Below are 20611 nucleotides of genomic sequence, written 5' to 3'. Positions count from 1 at the left end.
TCATTCATCATTGCGATCCAGCGCCAGGGAGTAGTAACTACAGCCAGACAAGCTCAGCTGAAGAGCAGGGGAAATTGAGTTTTTTTGGTGGCACCAGTGTCAGCAGAGATAGAGTTTGTTACTGGAACAGAATGGAGAGAAAACCAGACTAGAAGTGTTTGGTTCTGTGAAATAAAACCATTTGCAAAACCCCTTTACTTAAACACTGAGTGCTCAGTTATGGCTTAACAACAGCTTGTCAGGTTTCTCTTGGTTTGGATTTTTCCACATGCATTGAAAGAGTCAGCAAGTTCAAATTGTTATTTTATTTTTATATGTAAGGAACACATTAAGTGTCCCAGTAATAAACTACATACAAGGAAATAAGCCTGTAGCTCAGCGTCCTTTAAATTGGGCCATAGCTTTAGCTTCAGTCTTTAAGCACAATATAGTTTATTCAAGCATCAAAATGCATAAAATTAATTATTAATTAAATTAATTAAAATTAATTACAATAAAATTAAAATAAGCTTATTCCAGAGAAATAACATCTCCCATGCAATAGATTAAAAAAAAAGCTATTATCTGTTATCATGGTAAGCTAAATTGGTGAATTGCTATTGTGTGTGAAAGGAATATTGTGGCAGCCGAAAATCTGTCATGTGAATAAGTTCGCAAAAAAATGAAAACAATTTTTCCCTGAGGTTTGGGAAGTTTTTGGTCATTATTAAGGAGAAAAACTTAAAGCAAACATTTATTCAGAAAATAACAAAAACCTCATAGCATGAGTTTGGAAAAGACAATGTGCCAGAGTTCAGTTGACAAGCATTCTTTCCATCTTACTGTGCAAGTGTGGGATTCCAGCTGTTTGCACTTCTCGCTTCACGTGATTAGAGCTGGTATTTTAACCTTTATTCATTTGTCTTATTTGAAATTGTAGAAGGCCAGTATTAGGAATGATGGCACAGTGTGAAAGAAGAAGGAGGAAAGAGAAGGATAAAGACATGGGAAAAAAACTGTCAAATTATGTTGACAGTTTTTTCTGGCTTGAAAAATGTTCTGCAAGTTCTCCATTTGGTAAAGTTTTTTTAGTTTGTTGCTGTATGTGAAAATGTTGCTAGTCGTAATTTACAGGTAAATTCTTAGTTAAAGTTTTTGTGCAATTTTGTATTTACTAAGAAAAAGCAGTCTTACCTCACCAGAGAGGCATAAAGAACGGTTTAGAGAAATAAAGCAGTATATTAAACAGAAGAATAAAGACCTGTAATGTATCTCAGTACCAGGGACATAATCAGACACAGCAGACGAAATTCACTGAGCGCATATAAATATAACGACAGGAAATCTTTTTAACCGAATGAAAACAAATTCAGCAGATATTTTTACCAGGATAAATACGACAGCTTTTCTGAGGTGTTTTAGAAAACTCAGTGAACTCATTCATGCACTCACTAATCAGAAAGGCACTTCCTGTCAACAATGTCTACTATCAAAACTGTCTTTATTATTTTGGTCAATCAAGGATGTATGTGGTAGACGACTTTTATAGCCATAGTGGTTAAAGATGTTGCAAGATGCCTGAAAGGAGGTAGTTTTCCTATATGAACAGGTGTTGCGTCATAATAAGTGGGATAAAAAGCACATTTGATGCTGAATAATGGACTAAATGCAATTTATTTGTGTTGTAAATTGAGCCATCATTATTTTCTGGGAAAAAAGTAATAATAAATAAATACATACAATATAAAAAAAAAAAAACGCCCTGGAGGCTTAGAAAACAGTGAAAGCAAGGCTTGCAAGGGACCAAAAAAAACATGAATGATGGAGTTTTAAAACGTTGCCTCCCCACCCTTCCTCTTGTCTCGAATGAACAGTTTATCCACTGGTAAGATTTACAGGGTGAGCGTTAGAGTAATGTGCAAAATAGGTCTGTCACCGCCATGCAGCCATATTTTAAACAGCTGCTAAAACCACACATCACAGTTTCAACCCACACGTCACGATCCCAGCCCACACATCATGGCACGGGCTGCGACAGTTTGCAGCTCGCCCGAGATAGTGAGGATACAATATATACGCCCAACTGATTCTCTTTACTACACAGCGTCAGGTCAGGTAAAATCTGTCGGTCGCTCATGAAATAAGTTCTCACGCTTGCTTTTTTTCTGAATTAAAAAGTAATCCTCGGTAAAGGTCCATTTTAACACACTCACTGTGCGTGTGCCTAAAGCAACACTACAGGCTCCAGCCTCGGTCTTCAAAAGCCACTGCAGCCGTCTGTTGTCATTCCATAAGTCATCCACCACAAATGAAATTTTCTTTCTCAGTGATTTATGCCGTGAGGTAAAACCCATAAAAATAAAGATCTCGGTTTGAGTCCAATTCCTTTACGCTCAAGAAATTGTACTTTTTTATTCAAAAGAAATCCCAGAACACTATTACCCAAAACATCCAGATGTGTTTTTAGTAACCTGTCATTTCACAGTCTTGTATTTTGGAAGAACAAAAATGGGAAAGGTTTTATTTTTGTTTTATGTCCTTTATATCCACAGAGGACGAGCAAAACAAATCATTTCTCAAAAACACATTGCATAACCTTAAAAGACAGATGCAACAATTACCTTCATTAGAGAGCAGGTGTGATGTGATATGAGATAAATATCGAATATAGTTTATACTTTTAAGGTCCCATATTATGCAAAAATCAGCTTTTTAATCAATTAAATCCTTATATTTGGGACTCTGGAGGTCCTACCAAAGTGTGAAAAAAGATGGCTCACTCATGTTTTTGTGGTCCTCCTCAGTCTAAGTACAGAAGAGATAAAACACCCGATGTCGACTTCCGCACTCCTTGGGACGTCACAATGCGCTAAATTCTTGAACATGTTGTCCCGTGGAGCTCCGCTTTGTCCGTAAAACACGCAAGAGTGCTGGCGAAGGGCAGCGGTATCCGAAAATCGAAAGTCCACAAAGTCCACGAAAAGTTCTATTCTTGGCTCCACAGTGCAGCACAGAGTCCTACACAGACTCCCAGCCTCAGAGGATTTATCTGTCCAGTGGATACATGCTATATATGACGGCAATGTGCCTGCTAGAGCCTGCAAATGGTCACTTTTCCAAATGCTAACTGCTGTTAGCACCCAGTAGCCTCTGTGACTGATGTCATTTCCTGTTCCTTAAGTCCTTAAGATACTACTAAACAGAACGTCCTGAACAGGGCTGTTTTGGCAGGGTAATTGAACTGCTGTGATGCTTCATCCTGATGGTATTTTGACCAAAGCATAAAAAATAGAAATAGGATATAATATGGGACCTTTAAAAGGATAGTCGTGATTGTATGAGGTACTCTATTAACACCGACTATTCTGCGGACATGTCTGAGAGCCGGGCACTCCTTGATAACATGGCTGCCACCAGAGACAGAAGGTAACACTTATAAAAGCCTCACCTAATAAAGTCCATGGCTTCATACATGCTGCTTTTTCTCACCACGAGAAAGCTTTTTCTCAGAGTTTTTAAACTGCTCACTTCCTGTGCCAAAGTCCATACAAATAAATCAGCAATTTTATGTCACGGCACACAGCAGTGTTTAATCCACCGCTGCCTCCATCAGTGCTTTCGAGTATGTTATATTGTGACTTCTGTGTTTGAAACCTTTGTTTGTCTTCACCTACGTGACACAAACTTACAGCAGCTCCTGTGCCCTCATCAGTGAGAATGAACTGTCATTAACTGTCCCGTTAATAAAGCAGGTGCACATGTATGTTAACAATATACACAATGTTTCGCTGTGTGATAGTGTGTGTGTGTGTGTGTGTGTGAGTGAGAGAGAGAGAGAGAGAGAGAGGGGGATGCATGTCGTAATCAGTCATTCAGTCATTCTCCAAAGACTCAGCTTGACACAAACAGGTTGTACTGCCAAGACAATGATGTAGAAAACCGGGAAGCAACAAACAGCAACCAAAGGGGAATTTTCCAAATAACACATCCATCCACACTGACACCCATAAATGCCACTTAGGATGTCTAATGTTTTCTTTTCATTCTGTCGTGCAGCATCTGAAAAACTATAAATTGAAATTACCAGAAGATCAATTTTGGTCTGTTATAAGGGATAAGGGATTGCTGCAATAGAAATAACACAAGGCTGAAATATATTATACTTCATTTTTTTATTTATTTCATATTATTTTAGTATATTCCAGTGGTAATGACTCTCAAGATGATGATTTTCAAAGCCAGACTGAAGAAAGACTTCTAAAGACGACTAATCACCTTATCCAACAAATGGCAAGGCGATTAAATCTGTCTGTGTCTTTGGCAGCCTGCTTCGTCTGGAGTGTGTTATACTTTAATATTAAGTATTAAGTAATATTAAGTAAACACAACTGGTTAGCCATATTTTAAAAAAGCGAGGCTATACATCCATAACAGCGCACGACGAACAAATGTAAACGTTCTCCACACTACGTCGTCATAGGATAATTTTGTAATTTCGTGCAAAATTTAAGAAGTAAATAAAAAAAAGAGGTATTTTCCAAACTTGCAGTGGTAGTTCAGGAAGCACATGCAAGCTAAAAAAAAAAAAACAACTGTCAATGATTGAAAACAAAACAGATTTGTTAAATTGAAGTGCAACCACAGGTCTGGGTGAGGTATACTATATAAACACTGTGACATCCAAGGCTGTAAGGTGGAGCCGTGAGAAACATTAAGGACTCTAGAGGTGGTTTTCTCAACACCCATCTGACTCATATTATTTAAAATTGCCTGTGACTTGCACATGACAATTTGTGGCTTACAGCTCCCTATATAATCCAACATTTCACCGAGAGTAAGATAAAGGCGTTTTGCGCAATTGACCTCCACTCCGAATTAATGTCTTAAATCCGGAGAGGATACGTTGCGAGGGGTTTGTAATCACGCAAGATCACAGTTTAATTAAAAGAGGATAATGTGATTAAAATGACATTTCTAATAGCTCCCATTTAATTATGATTGTGTTGTTGTTGTGCATTTAATTCAGTACTGCACATGCCTGCACATTTATCTTCTCCTCATGTCTGTCTCTAATATATTTGTCTGTCTGTCTGTCTGTCTGTCTACCTGAATGTCTCCTTGCTTTCCGGTCTGTCTCATAATAACCACTCTTCCCAGATTATGTGTGAACAGGGCCTGCCCACGCCTTTCTAGAAAATGGATCGTGCTATTCAATTAATGAAAAAAATTAAAATAAGAAATAGAATAAAACATTACATTGTATCCATTTATACAGATCGTGGAAGCTAATCAGACTTTCTCCAGGAAGCTGCAGCTGGAATTATGCAAATGGAAGCAAATCAGGCTTCTCATCTGAACGTCATGCGTCAGTGATATTAACATCACCCTCATACATTTGCATGCAGGTTCAAACATGAACTCATGTGTGTATAATATTAACCGTATTGTAGTATCTGACAGCATGCAACCAACATGGTACAAAGGCTCAAAACATGTATTCTGTATAAGAAATAATGAGGCACATGCTGCATGGGTGAGAAGGAACTTTATTTTGAAAATAAATAAATCTTCTGCGGCTGTGGCTGCTGCTCATCGTCCAGAAAATTGGTTTAATCAAGTACAGTGCAGTTAGAAACTGAAGCGAAATGCATGACAGCAGTTTGGTAAGTAAATAACTTTTTTTTTCAGCTGCAAGAGATTTTCTTATAATGAACTGGACAAGATGTTGGAAAAAGCTCATCCTCCTACAAATAGAGATATTATATGTACTGAAGAAGAGCTTTATTTTAAGAACTAATAATAATAATAATAAGAAGAAGAACAGTATTCAGCTTCTTGTTTTGTTTTTCCATTCACCCCTCATTTGAATAGTTGGTTAACACGCTATGACGACAAAACTGACATTTAACACACTGAAGTGAGTCTGTTCAGCGCTCACAGTTTCGTGCATGAGTATGAACTCAATACTGTGTCACCTCATGCCGATGACCACTTAAAGCAACTCTGGTTGAGACGAGGATTAAGTTAAGGCAATGCAAAACTAAGTTGAGGTTTAGCAACAACACTACTAATTCAAGGTTGGTAAAGCTATTGGTCATGATGGAATAAGGCCAACATTTGAAGAAATGAGTTGAATACTTTGTGGAAAAGCTGGATTTTGAACCAAAATCAGCAGAGTTAAAGGTCCCATATTATGCAAAATCAACTTTTTTAATCATTTAAGTCCTTATATTTGGGGTCCTATCAGTCGGCAATGTGCCTGCTAGAGCCTGCAAATGATCACTTTTCCAAATGCTAACTGCTGTTAGCTCCCAGTAGCCTCTGTGACTGATGTCATTTCCTGTCCCTGAAGTTTATTTTTACTTTTTTTTTCTTTAAAGAGATACTACTAAACAGGTGCTTCATCCTTATTATTATTATCCATATTTTGACCAAAGCATGTCACAGACATCATCATTAGGACACCAGGGAACTTGGAGAAATAGGGTATAATATGAGTCCTTTAAAGGTCACATAGAGTGGTCCTGTTGCCCATAAATGTTAGTTATGGAGGTCTACTTACATATATTAAATTGTTTTTATGGTCAAAAACCTCCTAGTTTCTGTAAACTTGCCGATAGAAATCCTCTTTTCTGACAGTGTTTTTCAGCCGAGATGTTTCAGAGTGAACTTTCACCCCCAGGAGACAGAGTCTTGTGATTGGCCAGTACTATCCAGCACATCCGTTCTCAGAAGCGCAGCGCCCCCCTCGTCATTATCAAAACATTGTTTTAACAGTGTTTTAAAATAGCTTCGTCACGACTCCCTGCCGCAGTCCCTTTTATGACTTTAAACCGGAGTCAGACCCAGAGTCAGAAGACACTGTCGCTCGTGAAACACCTCCACAATGGACGTTATTCTTCTTCTGCGGTTCAATGTACGTAACCGGATGTGCCCGGACTACCGCCCGGAGGAGGACGATCGGTTGTTCAGGAGAACCACTGCTTACGTAACTATTACGGGATTTTCAGTGATCTCGTTGAGCCCGAGATTACAATAAAACACAACGTTCTCAGCAATGGCTGAACTGTTTGTTTCGAACCGTCAGGGCTTCATAAACAAGGTAATGACGCAGATACACACCAAAAAAAACAGCGATAATAGGAACTTCCGGTCTAGTTCCGCTTTAAAGGCAGAAATAGTAGTTTCTAACACCAAACCATAACACTGTTTCTTTCCTGTTTCTGTTTTTTCAATGTCAAACAATTTTCATGGGTATGAGGAAAGTGCATAGCAGCATTCATGCAGGTGTCATATACTTTTTTTCCCCCTCAATATCAACACACACTCATTTGCTGCCCTTGTCCATCACTATATCCATCCTTCATTGATTCATCACCACTGCATCACTCTCACAAAGTCATCAACCACCATCAACAAGAATGTCTGGACTCAATCAGGGATTCACAGCTGCTGCTCAGGGAACATGCCAAGTCCCAAAGACTCGTTTGGGCTTTATTATCACAAATCATCAGAGCAATCTGGAAATAATGTTGTAGCGCTTTTAATCCAGGCATTTTGCATCGCACGCTTGGGGACACACTACACAACTTTCACAGTCGTTAATGTTAAAGCCTTGGCGTACACACTAATCGACTGGTTTCAGCAGATTTTATTTATGATGACTGAAAGACTGGGGATCACACATTTAAAGACTGAGCCTGATGAGGGATCTCACGAGAGCGACCATGTCTATGAGAAAAGAGTGTTTTGATATTACCTCTTCTCCGTCTTGTGACGATATTTCCCACCTACTCTTTTTCATTAGCTGTTGGCAACATGTGATTGCAGATCGGTAATCAGTACACACTACCTGATTGCTTCTAGAATAGGTAAGACTGTTTGATTGACTGCAAATGAGGCCGGATATGTTACAGTCACACACTTGCCGATTTGAGTCTTTACCCCTCACTGACTAAGAGATTTCTGTGCTGACTAGCAAGGCCGACTGTCCCCAACTATTACTGACCGGTGCAGACTCTGCCCACCTGTGAATCATGGGTCGTCGGGCAAAAAGTCTTGTAGTGTGTCCCAAGCTTTACCTGTTAACATGTGTGTCTCATGTTTTAAAGGGGACATATTATGCACAATCAACTTTTTAATCATTTAAATCCTTATATTTGGGACTCTGGAGGCCCTATCAGTCGGTAAAGTGTGAAAAAAGATGACTAAGTCTAAGTACAGGAGCTAAAACATGCGATGTTCACTTCCACGTCACTGGGACGTCACAATGCGCTAAATACCTGGAATTGTTGTCTCGCAGAGCTCCGCTTTGGCGTAAAACGCGCAAGAGTGCTGGCGAGGACAACGGCATCTGAAAACAGGAGGCCCGCAAAGTCCGTGAAAAGTTCTTTTCTTGGCTCCACAGTGCAGCACAGAGTTCTACACAAACTTCCAGCCTCAGAGGATTTATCTGTCCTGTGGATACATGTTATTTATGATGGCAATGTGTCTGCTAGAGCCTGCAAATGATCACTTTTCCAAATGCTAACTGCTGTTAGCTCCCAGTAGCCTCTGTGGCTGATGTCATTTCCCGTCCCTTAGGTTTTCCTTTTACTTAGAACAGAACGTTCTGAACAGGGCTGTTTTGGCATGGTGATTGAACTGCTGTGCTTCATCCTTATGGTATTTTGACCAAAGCATGTCACAGACATGGTTCATTAGGACACCAGTCCGCTATAGGAACTAGTTTAACTTGGAGAAATAGGATATAATATGCGACCTTTAAAGGGAAAGCTTCATAAACTTTACAAACAAAAGAATTTGTGAATGACACCTGAGCTACTTTTGACTATATGTATATACTACTTTATTTTCTGTACTTGAAATGTTTTTTTTTTCATATGCTTAGAAACAAAAGTGACCAAATTACAGCAACATATAACGTCATAATATTTGTTATAGTCTATCCAAATAAGAGAACGAAGCTTGTTGCATTATGTCAGTCAATCCTATGCAACAGAGATGAATCTATCATCTTAAATTCCTCTTTGTGTAACTTTCTAAGCCTAACTGGACTTCACTGGTCATAGATGAACTTTTAACTTCTATACAAAAAAATAAGGTCAACTGTCTTCTGCCTTTTGGGAAACAATTAAGCAAATTCTAGTGAAACGTTTACTTTGTGTTTTCAATTCTTTTTGTCACAGACTTAATGTTTTACAAATGAACAATATTTTTGTTGTCTCAGAAACAGCACTGCCGATTCCCCAGACCACCACCGCAGACAAGGCTGTCTGCTTGTGAGGTCAAATGATTGAGTGCTTCAACAAACTGTATCATGACTTTAATTGATTCCTGGTGAGGATCTTTTAAAGAGTGTGAAAATCATCTGACTCACTCTCTGCAATGTGAAACTGTGAAAACAAAAAGGGAACACTACACACTGTGCAACTTTGCTTGTCACCACTGTTTGTTATGAGCTTCACTGTGTTACCAAGTGTCCAGATTCCCAATAAATACCAGGAAACACATGCAGCGCAGCCACTTCCAGTGCACTGACTGGGCCAATTATGTTCTATAGCAAACGAATGTGGTTAAGAGCAGAGGTTTGGTAAACATTTTATACGCTAAAGCTGCCACAAATGTGTCATTGACAAACATGTTGGCACTTTACTCTGCTTCTGTTGTTGTACGTTAAAGGCCAGCATTGTGAATGGATTTTTTAAAGGAGCAGTGAGCACATGGGTGTTTTGTGGTGTGCTTCCCACTATGGAGTAAACCCTCAATCCAGGAGTGTGAATCACCTTCTTAATTACACAACAAAATCCAAACCACATGTAAACAATTAGCCTCAAGAACCGGGTTGGTCTCGTTTTTTTCCTGTGTGTGTGTGTGTGTGTGTGTGTGTGTGTGTGTGTGTGTGTGTGTGTGTGTGTGTGTGTGTGTGTGTGTGTGTGTGTGTGTGTGTGTTTGTGTGCCTTTTCCATGCACCAGCAACGAATGAACACTTAAAATTATTATTTAAATCAGAATGTAGTGTATTACAAATGTCAGATGTCATTGATAATGTGGATACAGCTTTGTGGAGCTCATTATTTTGCTTTCGTGGTTTATTTACTGCTCTTATTAGTGCTTCTTATCAAACTTCCCGTATTATTAAATAACAGTGGTGCAGCCACAGAAATATGTGCTGTTGAAATTGGCTGCTTCTTTCATACATTCAAGAAGAATGGAATTTCCTCGAGCCAGCTATCAGCGACACAAAATACCAGAGCCATTAAAGAGCTCTCTTATATACTAATACCCAGTGAGTGATGTCTGAAATAGTTTCTGTGTGTGATTAAAACGTTTTTCGAACATAATCCAAAAGAAACAAACATCATCACAGCAACAAAGAACTAACAGATGCCAATTGTGTGACTTGTTCAATGTGTTCACATGATTTGAAATGCTTCAAACAATGTTGGAACACGACTGTGAGAAGAAAAATAAACTGTAATGAGCAAATACTAGATGCGTTTCAACGATTTTTGCCAGTGGATGCAAATATCACTACAATAGGGCAACCACAGTAACAGCAACAAAGACTTTAACTCTTTGAAATGTCTGCTTTTCAAAGTGACATGTAGCCAACTCTGGGAATAACAGCCACCATGTTTTTGTTTTCCACACCAGTATCCCCTCTCCAAAGACCAGAGAGAATAAATGTCCCTGATGACCTGAAGATGTCCCTGGAAGCATAACTTTGAAAAAGGAAATCCATCTTATGCCAAGGCATGTGTGTCTGACCGCACTCTCTTCCTTAGTCGTTATCATTCTTACTTCCCTGCCCTGTCTCTTGTCTCTCTGTGTATTCTTATCTAATTATATCTCATTATCTTTTTTTTTCCCTTTTTCACTCTGTTACCATGCACCCACCCTCGCCACTCTCACGTTCTTCCCCAAAGGCCTCCAAACAATCTAATCCCTGTATGTTTTCATCACAGAATGACAAAATAGAGGATGCAATTATGCAAGAATTTGTGTGCACACAGCACCTCTGTTTTACTTCTGAGTTTGTGGGCATGTTCATTTGTGCCTGCGTGTGTGTGTGTGTGTGTGTAGTAACCTGAAGAAGGAGAAAGCAGGGTAGGCTTTGCTGGTCCAGTGATGATACTACTACTCCGATGTTGATAAGAAAACATCCCAATCACTTCTGACCTGGGCTTGTTTACTATTAAACACTGTGCTCTCTCCAGTTAGCCTAAATATTTACATTATTTTTTCAGCTAATTCATCAGAAAATCTCCAGCATTTATGTGTACGTGTCAAAGGGAGCACGTCGCTGTATTTATGATCAGTTATTATTTTATGGTTTGAAAACAGCCGAAAAAAACTGTGAATTTAGACTTTATAATGTGCGTAAGTTGCGGCAATAACTAAAATTTAAAGAAATTTTGATTTTTTAGGGGCAGGAGAAACATGAACACAGTAGTCTGTTTAGTGTTACACTATGACAAGACACTGATAACACTCTATATACAACTGTGAGTGAGTGTAGACGTGCCGTGTGTTTGCTCATTAGCGCAGCACTCACTCTCTATAGTCCTACTGTTTAAACAGTCAGGGTTTGCATGTTCGGCACATGAGATCCTTCACAAAAGCCAATGTGCCTGCTCAAAACAATCTTAAGTTTGACATTTTTCGTCACTGGTCAGAAATGATGGCGAAAAGATGTAACACCAGGCTGCTGGTGATCTGTGTGTGTGTGGCTGCGTTCAGCTACGTTTCTGCTTCTCCAGAAGTCTGCAACAATTCCCTTCTGCCTGGAGCTAAAGGTAAAACTTCCCTTTGTGTGTGGGCTTGTGTCTCTCTCTCTGTGTGTGTGTGTGTGTGTGTGTTAATTTCTGAGGCTCGGGTTAAAATAAGAAGATGCTATTTGTGGTAATGTTATGGTAAAAGTTATTGGTTATGGGATACGGCTTTAGTTATGCTGTAGAAATGAATGGTAGTCAATGCAGAGTCCTAAAGAGAATAGCTGATTGATCAAACCTGTGTGTTTACTGTAAACTACTATGTGGGCAATGAAAAAAAAAAAAAAAAAATGTGAATACTGACTTTACAGTTGATATAGTACAGTGGGCTACCTGTACAGTGTACATATTATGCTCTTTGTTTTTAAAGTGACTGTAATCTTTTGTTTGGAGATAAGACAAGTGTAACCTTTCTCTTAATGCTTAGTGTAAACATTTGCTCTGTTTGATTTATAATACACTTATGCATTCGACAAAGTGGTCACTCTAAATTGACCGTAGGCGTGGGAGTGAGAGTGAATGGTTGTTTGTGGCCCTGCGATGAACTGGTGAACTGTCCAGGGTGTACCCCGCCTATCGCCCTATGTCAACTGAGATAGGCACAGCACCCCCTGCGACCCTCCTGTGGAGGATAAAGCGGTAGATAATGGGATGGATGGATGATGCATTAGACAAAAAAAAGTGGAAAATTGCGAGGAAACACCTCTAATAAGCTTCAGGATTTACATACTCGATGATGAAGCTACCAAGCATGTAATGTCCTGTAGTTTATTGGCTTGCCGTCTGCTGCCCCGGAGGCTTTTGGAGGGAAAGCCTCCCCGTGTGCGTTTACCGTTTTATTACATCCAGTAGCTTGTTCCCCTGCTGATTCAGACAGACAGACCTCATAAAATACGCAGTTTAGCTCGGCTTCGTGTTCTTTCAGCTTTGCTCACTCTACTGAAAAATGTAGTTTTTAGTTCAGTGCAAGGAGAAAGGAAGAGAACAAGAAATGTCAGTGACTGATACTGGACATCTTATACTTCTCAAATGTAGAAAGTGCTCGGTTCTAAGGGGTTATTACCGAAAAAGTAATTGCGAGTGTAATGCCCGTCGATCGTCGGGATAGAAACCTTTAAAAAGGGCTGCACTTTAGGGAGTGATGTGTTTGTCATTTTTCCCACAGAATTGTCTGAACTTTTAAGAAAGTCCCATTGTGACTGTGTGTATTTAGACAGCTGCCACTAAACTGAGCTGATTATTTATACAAGATTCATCCAGACACTGACCTCAGAGTCAGACTCTGAATGTACGCATTGTCACGTCTGCGTATCTGAGTGGGTGTCAGACATGCTCTCTGTGTTTCACCCCAAGAATGTCAAACAAAACATCATTTTATTATATTTACATCAGCATTGTAAAATGCATTTACTGTCATTTTATATATATGTAAACTCTGAAATAAGGGTTAAATTGATCTTTTTGCTTAGATTACAGAATGTCACTGCAGATACACGTGTAAAATCCAGTAGTTTAGGTCAATCTCTCTAAGTAGTGCTCTAACCGAGTCTTAAACAGCCCCTTATTTCAAAACCAAAGTGCTCTTAACATTACCAATCGCAGTAAAACTCTAGCTCTAATCAACACCCACAAACCTCTCAGGATCTTGTGCCAACAAAGCCACTTTTTCCAGCAGCGCTTTTGAAATCGATGTTGGTGAGGCTTACAGTAAAGTATTGTAGACTGTGTATCCCAGAATAGGGGTTGTTAAACTTTGTTTATATTTATAAGTGATTCGGAGTGCTGAAACTCATACATAAACACTCACTTTCCAAACTACTGTGCAATAGCAGCACTTGATAAGTGATAATGTATCACCCAATGGGGGCCTCGCATCCATCGTAGTGAGAATATCCACATTTAACCCCCTACTACATTGTGAAATCAAGTACAGTACACAATGTATTATCTAGCATGTTTTTTCCCTTTCACATTGTGTCTATGATTTTGAATTTAAACATATCCCTATTGACCTTCCTCCATTTTATAATCCTTTCTCCAGGAGACCAAGGTGAGGTTGGAGAAGAGGGAGATCAGGGGACACTGGGAAAAAACGGACGACCAGGACTTCCAGGTATCCAGTATACGTCCATGTGTTCTCAAGAGGAGAAAAAGCAGGCTAAAATACACGGTTTTATGATGTTATCCATACAATAACGCTTATTCAATCTTGAACAATTAATTTCTGCTTTGAAAAAAGGTAATATTATCTAAATGGCACTGAAAAAAAGCTTGGAATTTCGCTCCAGTTTAAAATGCATTTCATTTTGAAAACTTGTAAATGTAAAACAGAATTCCCAAAACTCGTTCATTATTTCCAACACGTGCAAGAGCTTAAGACAAGCAAGGGGGGGGGGGGGGGAGAGGGACAGATTGCCTAGCATCCAAACTTCATTACATGCACACATAGGACTTCATCCCCTTTGGCTCAGTAATATTTTTTTGCATTGCTGGTGCAACATGGACAAACAATCAAGTCGGGACGTTCTGTGCTGTAACTTTCCCCACAGCTTTGCCCTGGCAGCTCCTGGAGCTTTTTCCTGCTCCAGATTGTGCTGACTTTAGCTGTGCACATGCAGACAGACAGATAGATATGCTGAGGAGAGCAGCAGTGTTCCACTTCACCATATGTATATATAATAGTGGTAAAGGAGAACAAACACAGGTTCCTCTCTTCTCACTTATTCTCTGCACACGTTTTTTTTTTTATTATTTAATAACAAGGACGCCCTCACATACACACAAACACACACAACAACAGAGGTCACACGCTTCTCCTGTCAAACTGTGTGTGAAAGAGAATCCAGATGAAACATTTTTTTAGCTTTGCATTCATTTTTCAGCAGTATGACAAACCCAGTCATTATGGGTTTCTCTGTGTGTATATGCCTACTGTACGCATGGACGCAGTTTCTTATGATGATTCCGTAACTGCAGGATGTCAGCAGCTCAACAAATGACGCATGTGTTCCCCGTCTTAATTTAGGCCCTTTTACAGGAAACAGTTTCTAAACTTTGGAACGTTAAAAGGGAATACATGACCGTTATTGCTCTGGTGGGAAACACACACAATTTGTTGCTCCAAACTGCTTAACATCAACAAACAGCTGAGCTTGATTTTATATATATATATGTTAATTGCACTTCATCCAAAGCTGCTGTTGGGTTTAGAATTTCACTGTTAGGGTTGGCAGAGTCTGGTGTAGTGTTCCTCATTCTTGTGAAGAACCTGTTGGGGCAGCTATACGAGTGAGGCATATGTACACAAATGGAAAGTCTGGCTGAAGGCCTGTGTTTCATGTTGCTCCACTTCGTTTTCACTGTCCACTAAACTCCAAACAGCAGTGTGTAATGGCTGATCTAAGGTCTGTTCATTATTTTAATTCCACATTTAGTAAACATTGAAACGTAAAATATGCTTCTTTCGAAAAAATTGCCTATTTGGTTGTCAAAAAGTGTGTCATGGGAAATTAGGAAAAAATGTGTCCTTCCCCTCATTTGTCTTCTAGCAGCTGGAGAATCCAGACGTTAAACCAGTTGGTGGGGTTGGCCATTATAAAGCGTGTATGCAGTGATAGGAAGAAGTGTTATCTGGACACTGAGAGGCAGTTTAACTGGCAAGAACAAGCAATGTGAAAACAACATTTATCAACTGTTATAGTCACAGAAGGAATAACTTGAGAGCGGGAGATCAAATTCTTCCATATAGCAAAAAACAAACACGTATAATCACTGTTCACATGTCAGCGTTGCCAAAAAGGGTTCCTTTGCGATTATGCTTCTCAGGCATTCATGAAGAAAATTGCACAAAAATGGTATAAAGATTATCATGAAATGAAGATTCCCAAACGGCTGCATGCCTACAATCCATAAGAGCTCACTCACTCACACGCTCTGCCAGCACTGCTCACAAATCATAGAGCAGAAAATCAACATGAGCAATTGGGAAGTAGAAGCGAATTGCTGGATGTGTGTGTGCGTGTGTGTGTGTGTTGGTGGGGCTAATCCCTCTAATGGCAATAGGCCTCTTCAGTGCGTCACTTACTATTTCAAAGGCCATCAATTTTCAGTTGAATAGTTTCCTGAGGAAATACTCATTCAAGTGCTGGCAGGATGCCTCCGTCTGCTCTAAGGTTTTTCCCACAAACACAGACATGGTCACAATATCTCACACTCTGAGTATTTCTCATATACACTTTCACTGTAATACCCAATAGTTTCTCAGTCACTCAGTCAGTCAGCCCTCGTAACACCACACTAAACTGTGGCAAGCAGACAGATTGCAGTAATCAGATTACAGAGGGAAAAACATGGCACCAGAAACGAGGCACACGGTTGATTACCAGAGAGTAACTGTAGATAATAAACAGCATAAATAAATCGTGAATGAGTGAATGCATTGTGTCTAAAGTGGACCTGCAATCTGCCTTAACCATATCCTGCAACAGTGCACATTCTCTAACGAGGCAAACAGAATATGAAAACAAAGTTCTTCAGATAGAGCCCACAAAAACCAATATTTTTTCCCTCCAATTTATTTACTGGCAAAATACTCATAACAATCACAGCACCAGGAACCAAAAAAATGATGGAAAAATCCTTGGGGCTCACAGAGATAATTTCTCAAAGATGAGATGGAAGTACACAATTATACTGATTGGGTTTGAAATGTGAAAAAAAAAAAAGACAACAAAGCTGTAATACAATTGTAGTTGTAAGCATACCAAACGTAAATTACAGAGTGTAAACTACCTTTTCCAGGTATAAAGTCATGACTCTGTGACTTCCTTTCCTCTTCCACCAGTTCTCATCATCTGACTTCCTTCATTTCCAGGAGTAACAGGAGAGAAAGGACTCAGAGGAGAGGTGGGCCACACTGGAAAGATGGGTCATATTGGTGACAAAGGTAAAATAAACCAGTGTCAACATAATTGAAATCTGAACATTATATGTCCATTGGTAGTTTTAATGTAAATATGATTACTGTCTCTACCTCTCTGTTCTATATGTTCCAACTTATTACTCTTCTGAGTTTAAAAGGTGCACAAACTTTATTTTGTGTATGAATGTTTCCAGCATGAACTTTTGACCATCAGGTTCATTGTAAATATACATCTGTGACGTTCAGTTGTTCCCTGATATAAAAAGTAGTTCCCTGAACCTCACTTTGGACGGCTGTTCCATAACCACAGATTCAAAATGGTACAGATGACATTTCCACAATATTCAATCAATTATTTTAAAGACAAATGCACACAACAGCAATTTACTTTAATCTCTTTAGAATGTAGTATTTCTTATTACTCCCCTTATGTTTTCAGGTATTACATCATACGATTTAAAAAAAAAAAAAAAAGTCCCATTGAGTCCCATTCCCTTTAGGCCTTTGCTTTACTCACAATTCTATTATGTTTGATGCATTTACAGGAAAATGGCTGTGCATCAGCCATCTCGGGCACACGAGTGAGGTCACACTTTGGATTTTCCCTAATTTCCGGGTGACTGTAGCTTGTAAAACACCTTAAAAAGCACACAAACAGGTTTCAGGGCACTGCTGGCTTCAGCAAACTCACACTTTTTATAGAATTTCGATCGAGTCATGTGTCGCTCACATAAAAACAGTTTACCACGTAAACTACTCTGTATTCATCAGTTACAGATGTTTGGTATCAAGATGACCATGGTAGCCTATTATGAGCAGGTAATGTTTTGATCTGCTGCTCTTAAATGCATGTGTATGTATGTGACCTGTGCATAGTGTGTGTCTGATTATTATTGTTATTATATTATGCTGCTAAATGACCTCACGTGCAAATAACAACAACAATAATATTATTGTATATCAGTACTGAAATATACTGTATGTAATACTCCATGGAGCTACAGCTGCAGCACATGCAATACAATAAGAAGTTGTACCCGAAGCAATGTTTGTTTTTCACTCGTTTGTCCTTGTCAGAGTTCCCAAATTCAAATTTTATTATAATTGCAGTATATCACTCCGTCTGGCCAAATTATACCAGTACTGTTTGTCACTGTTTTGGTTGTTCCTCATATAACACCAGAGCTATTGTCATATGTGTAACTTCCCCAAAATGTGCTGTTGAAAGGTCAACTGCCAGTTGGGTTTATTTCTAAATTGAAGCTGTGCGCGAGTACTTTATATAAAATAAAATAACATAGGAATAATCTAGATTACATTTAGTCACACAAATTTACAATTAGTAAATACTGTGGGTTTTCATATCTGCTCTGACCTTTTTAATAACATGGGTTACAAGAGGTCACAATTTGACCTGAGTAAATCAGAACCTTTGTGCAGCCATTTTTAAAAGTGTGTGATACAGCCGCCATCTGGTGGTACTTTGTTGTAACTAAAGCACAACGGAATTAGAGTTATAACACAAGTATTATGTCACTAAGATTTGTTGGCAGTCAGCTATGGTACTGGGTTATCTATTAAAAATAATAAGAAAAGATTAAAACCATCACCAGTGTTTTAATCATTATCACTTTTGGTGTTTTCTATTCCTTTGTAGGTGACAGAGGTGATACAGGTGTGGACGGGCCGTCTGGTCTAAAAGGAAAACCAGGCGAGTACGCTGACAATAAACACACATTTGTTTTCTAACCCTCTAGACAGAGAATTTACATCTGTAAAAAAAAACAAGTAGTTGTTTTGGAACTAAATACATTTAAATCGACACACCCTTCTATACCCTGCAGTCAGTGTTGAGCATACAAGTAGAAAAGGATGATGGCCTGAGAAAGCACCACCAGGGAAACATTACAAAATGCTGGTTCTTGTCTCCAAGTCGGAGACAGAAAGCAAATAAACATATACATCCAAATATTAAACAGTGGAATAACTGGGAACTCAGATATGAGGGAAGCTACAGACGCTGCTCTCTTCTGCAGTCTAAGTGGACATGTGGTGCTGTAAGCCCCTAAACCAGCTGCTCAGGTATAAAAGCATGAGATAAACCGTGAGTCTGTGTTATCTCTTGCTTTTTCAGGCACCACATGTGACTGTGGCAGGTACAGGAAAGTGGTCGGACAGCTGGATAGCAATACAGGGAAGCTCAGGAAAGCTGTTAAGTTTTTGAAAAATGGTGAGTTAACTTAATATTCTGAAATCTACAGTTTATTTACAGAGTACTGCAATGTAATTTAACACATCTCTGACCATTTTCTCTAAATTTATATCCGGAGTTGTCATACACAACCAATAAAAATGTATTTCATCCAAATAAATTGCCTCCAAATGACCTTTAACTGTAAACCCTGCCCTGAACAGTTATCCTGGGGTTGAAGGAAACAGAAGACAGGTACTACCTTCTGGTGAAGGAAACCAAGACGTTCAAAGAGGCATCAATGAACTGCAAGCTGAGAGGAGGCAGCCTGGCCATGCCGAAAACCGCCGGCACCAACCGCCTAATGGCAGACTACGTCAGTCGAGCAGGACTGACAAGAGTTTACATTGGAGTGCAGGCTCAACGAAAGGACACAGTAAGTGGTCCCAAGCAGAAAACATTGCACACACTCACCACAGAAGGTGGGGTTTAAGTTTTTGATTCTTAGAGACAACACTAGCCACTAGAAGCACGGTTACACCCAGCACAGGTCACCAGCCTAATTCAGGGCCAATATACAAACAACCATTCACATCCGTATTCACACACGGCTCCTATTAACACCAATCTGCATATCTTTATACTGTGGAAAAAAAGAAAAAAAAATGGGATTCAAACCACGGTGCTTTTGCTGTGAGTCATAATACAGCATGAACATACACGATTGTACAGTATGTCACATGGATGCGAGATTGGTTTGAATAATAATAATGATACTAATGATGAAAGGTCATTGTGTTCTGAACAGTGCTGCAGTTACATTTCATTAACTAATTGACCAGCTTTTGCATTGCTTTTCTTAAGAAGGATGACTGTAGGGACACGTTCTTAAGCCTGATTAAAAGATGACAAACACTTTTTTTGTTTTCATTCAGCCCTCATGTTTTTGTCATCAGGGCCAAACAAGCAACTATGTTTATGCAGACTCCAGCACGTTGCAGGGATTTGCACCATGGAGCCAAGACGATGAGCTAAATTCCACATTATCTTCAGCCACAAACTCCAGCTGCATGGAACTGCTCAGCACTGGAACATGGGGTCGCGTGGAGTGTGAGGCCACCATGTTTTTCATCTGTGAGTTCCCGAAGAGCAGGAGGCGAGGAGGAAGAACAGGAGCAGGATAAAGAGGACGCAACATTATTATTTAGACATGCGATGGAATCAACATTTGTGATTGCTATGAATGTGTCAGTGCATTGGGACATTATACAGTATGTAAAATCAAGAATTCAATGTTCTTGGACCAAAACAATTTTTTTTTTAAAAATGTCATACTATACTATGTAGTCCAAAACAGGACAAAAATGTCATACTATACTATGTCGTCCAAAATTTGACAATTTTTTTGAAAAAGCAATTTTGCTCTAAAATTTGACAAAAACATCATACTATACTATGTCGTTCAAAATGTAAAAACATTTTAGATTTTCGTTTTGTGACAAAACTTGACAAAAATGTCATAATATACTGTCGTCCAAAATTAGAATTTTTTTTGAAAAAAAAAAAGTTTTTGGGCCAAAATTTTACTTTAAAAAAAAAAAAAAAGAAGAGTTTGGTCCAAAATTTGACAAAAACGTCATACTATACTATGTCTTTCAAAATGTTACAATTTTTTAAGAATTGTTTTTTGTCCAAATTCTTTAGGTCATTGTGCTCTGTTCATATCTGTATCTGACTTTTGCTACA

The 20611-nt window shown here is 39.0% G+C and overlaps 1 protein-coding gene across 1 annotated transcript; it reads left to right on the top strand.

Moving 5' to 3' along the window:
• Positions 1 to 11659: 11659 nt before the first annotated feature.
• On the top strand, positions 11660 to 20049 carry colec10 (collectin sub-family member 10 (C-type lectin); the record flags this gene model as incomplete). The annotated part of the gene is made up of 7 exons (XM_083898699.1): positions 11660 to 11777; positions 13795 to 13866; positions 16627 to 16698; positions 18332 to 18385; positions 18809 to 18904; positions 19090 to 19301; positions 19822 to 20049. 7 exons carry the CDS (start codon positions 11660 to 11662, stop codon positions 20047 to 20049), a joined length of 852 nt encoding a protein of 283 aa, XP_083754825.1.
• Between the last annotated feature and the right edge of the window lie 562 nt (positions 20050 to 20611).

Source organism: Microchirus variegatus, assembly GCF_963457635.1.
Source record: "Microchirus variegatus genome assembly, chromosome: 1".
In the NCBI taxonomy this organism is placed as follows: domain Eukaryota; kingdom Metazoa; phylum Chordata; class Actinopteri; order Pleuronectiformes; family Soleidae; genus Microchirus; species Microchirus variegatus.
Note: the sequence above shows the minus strand (reverse complement) of the source record. Positions and strands in the feature narration are given on the sequence as shown.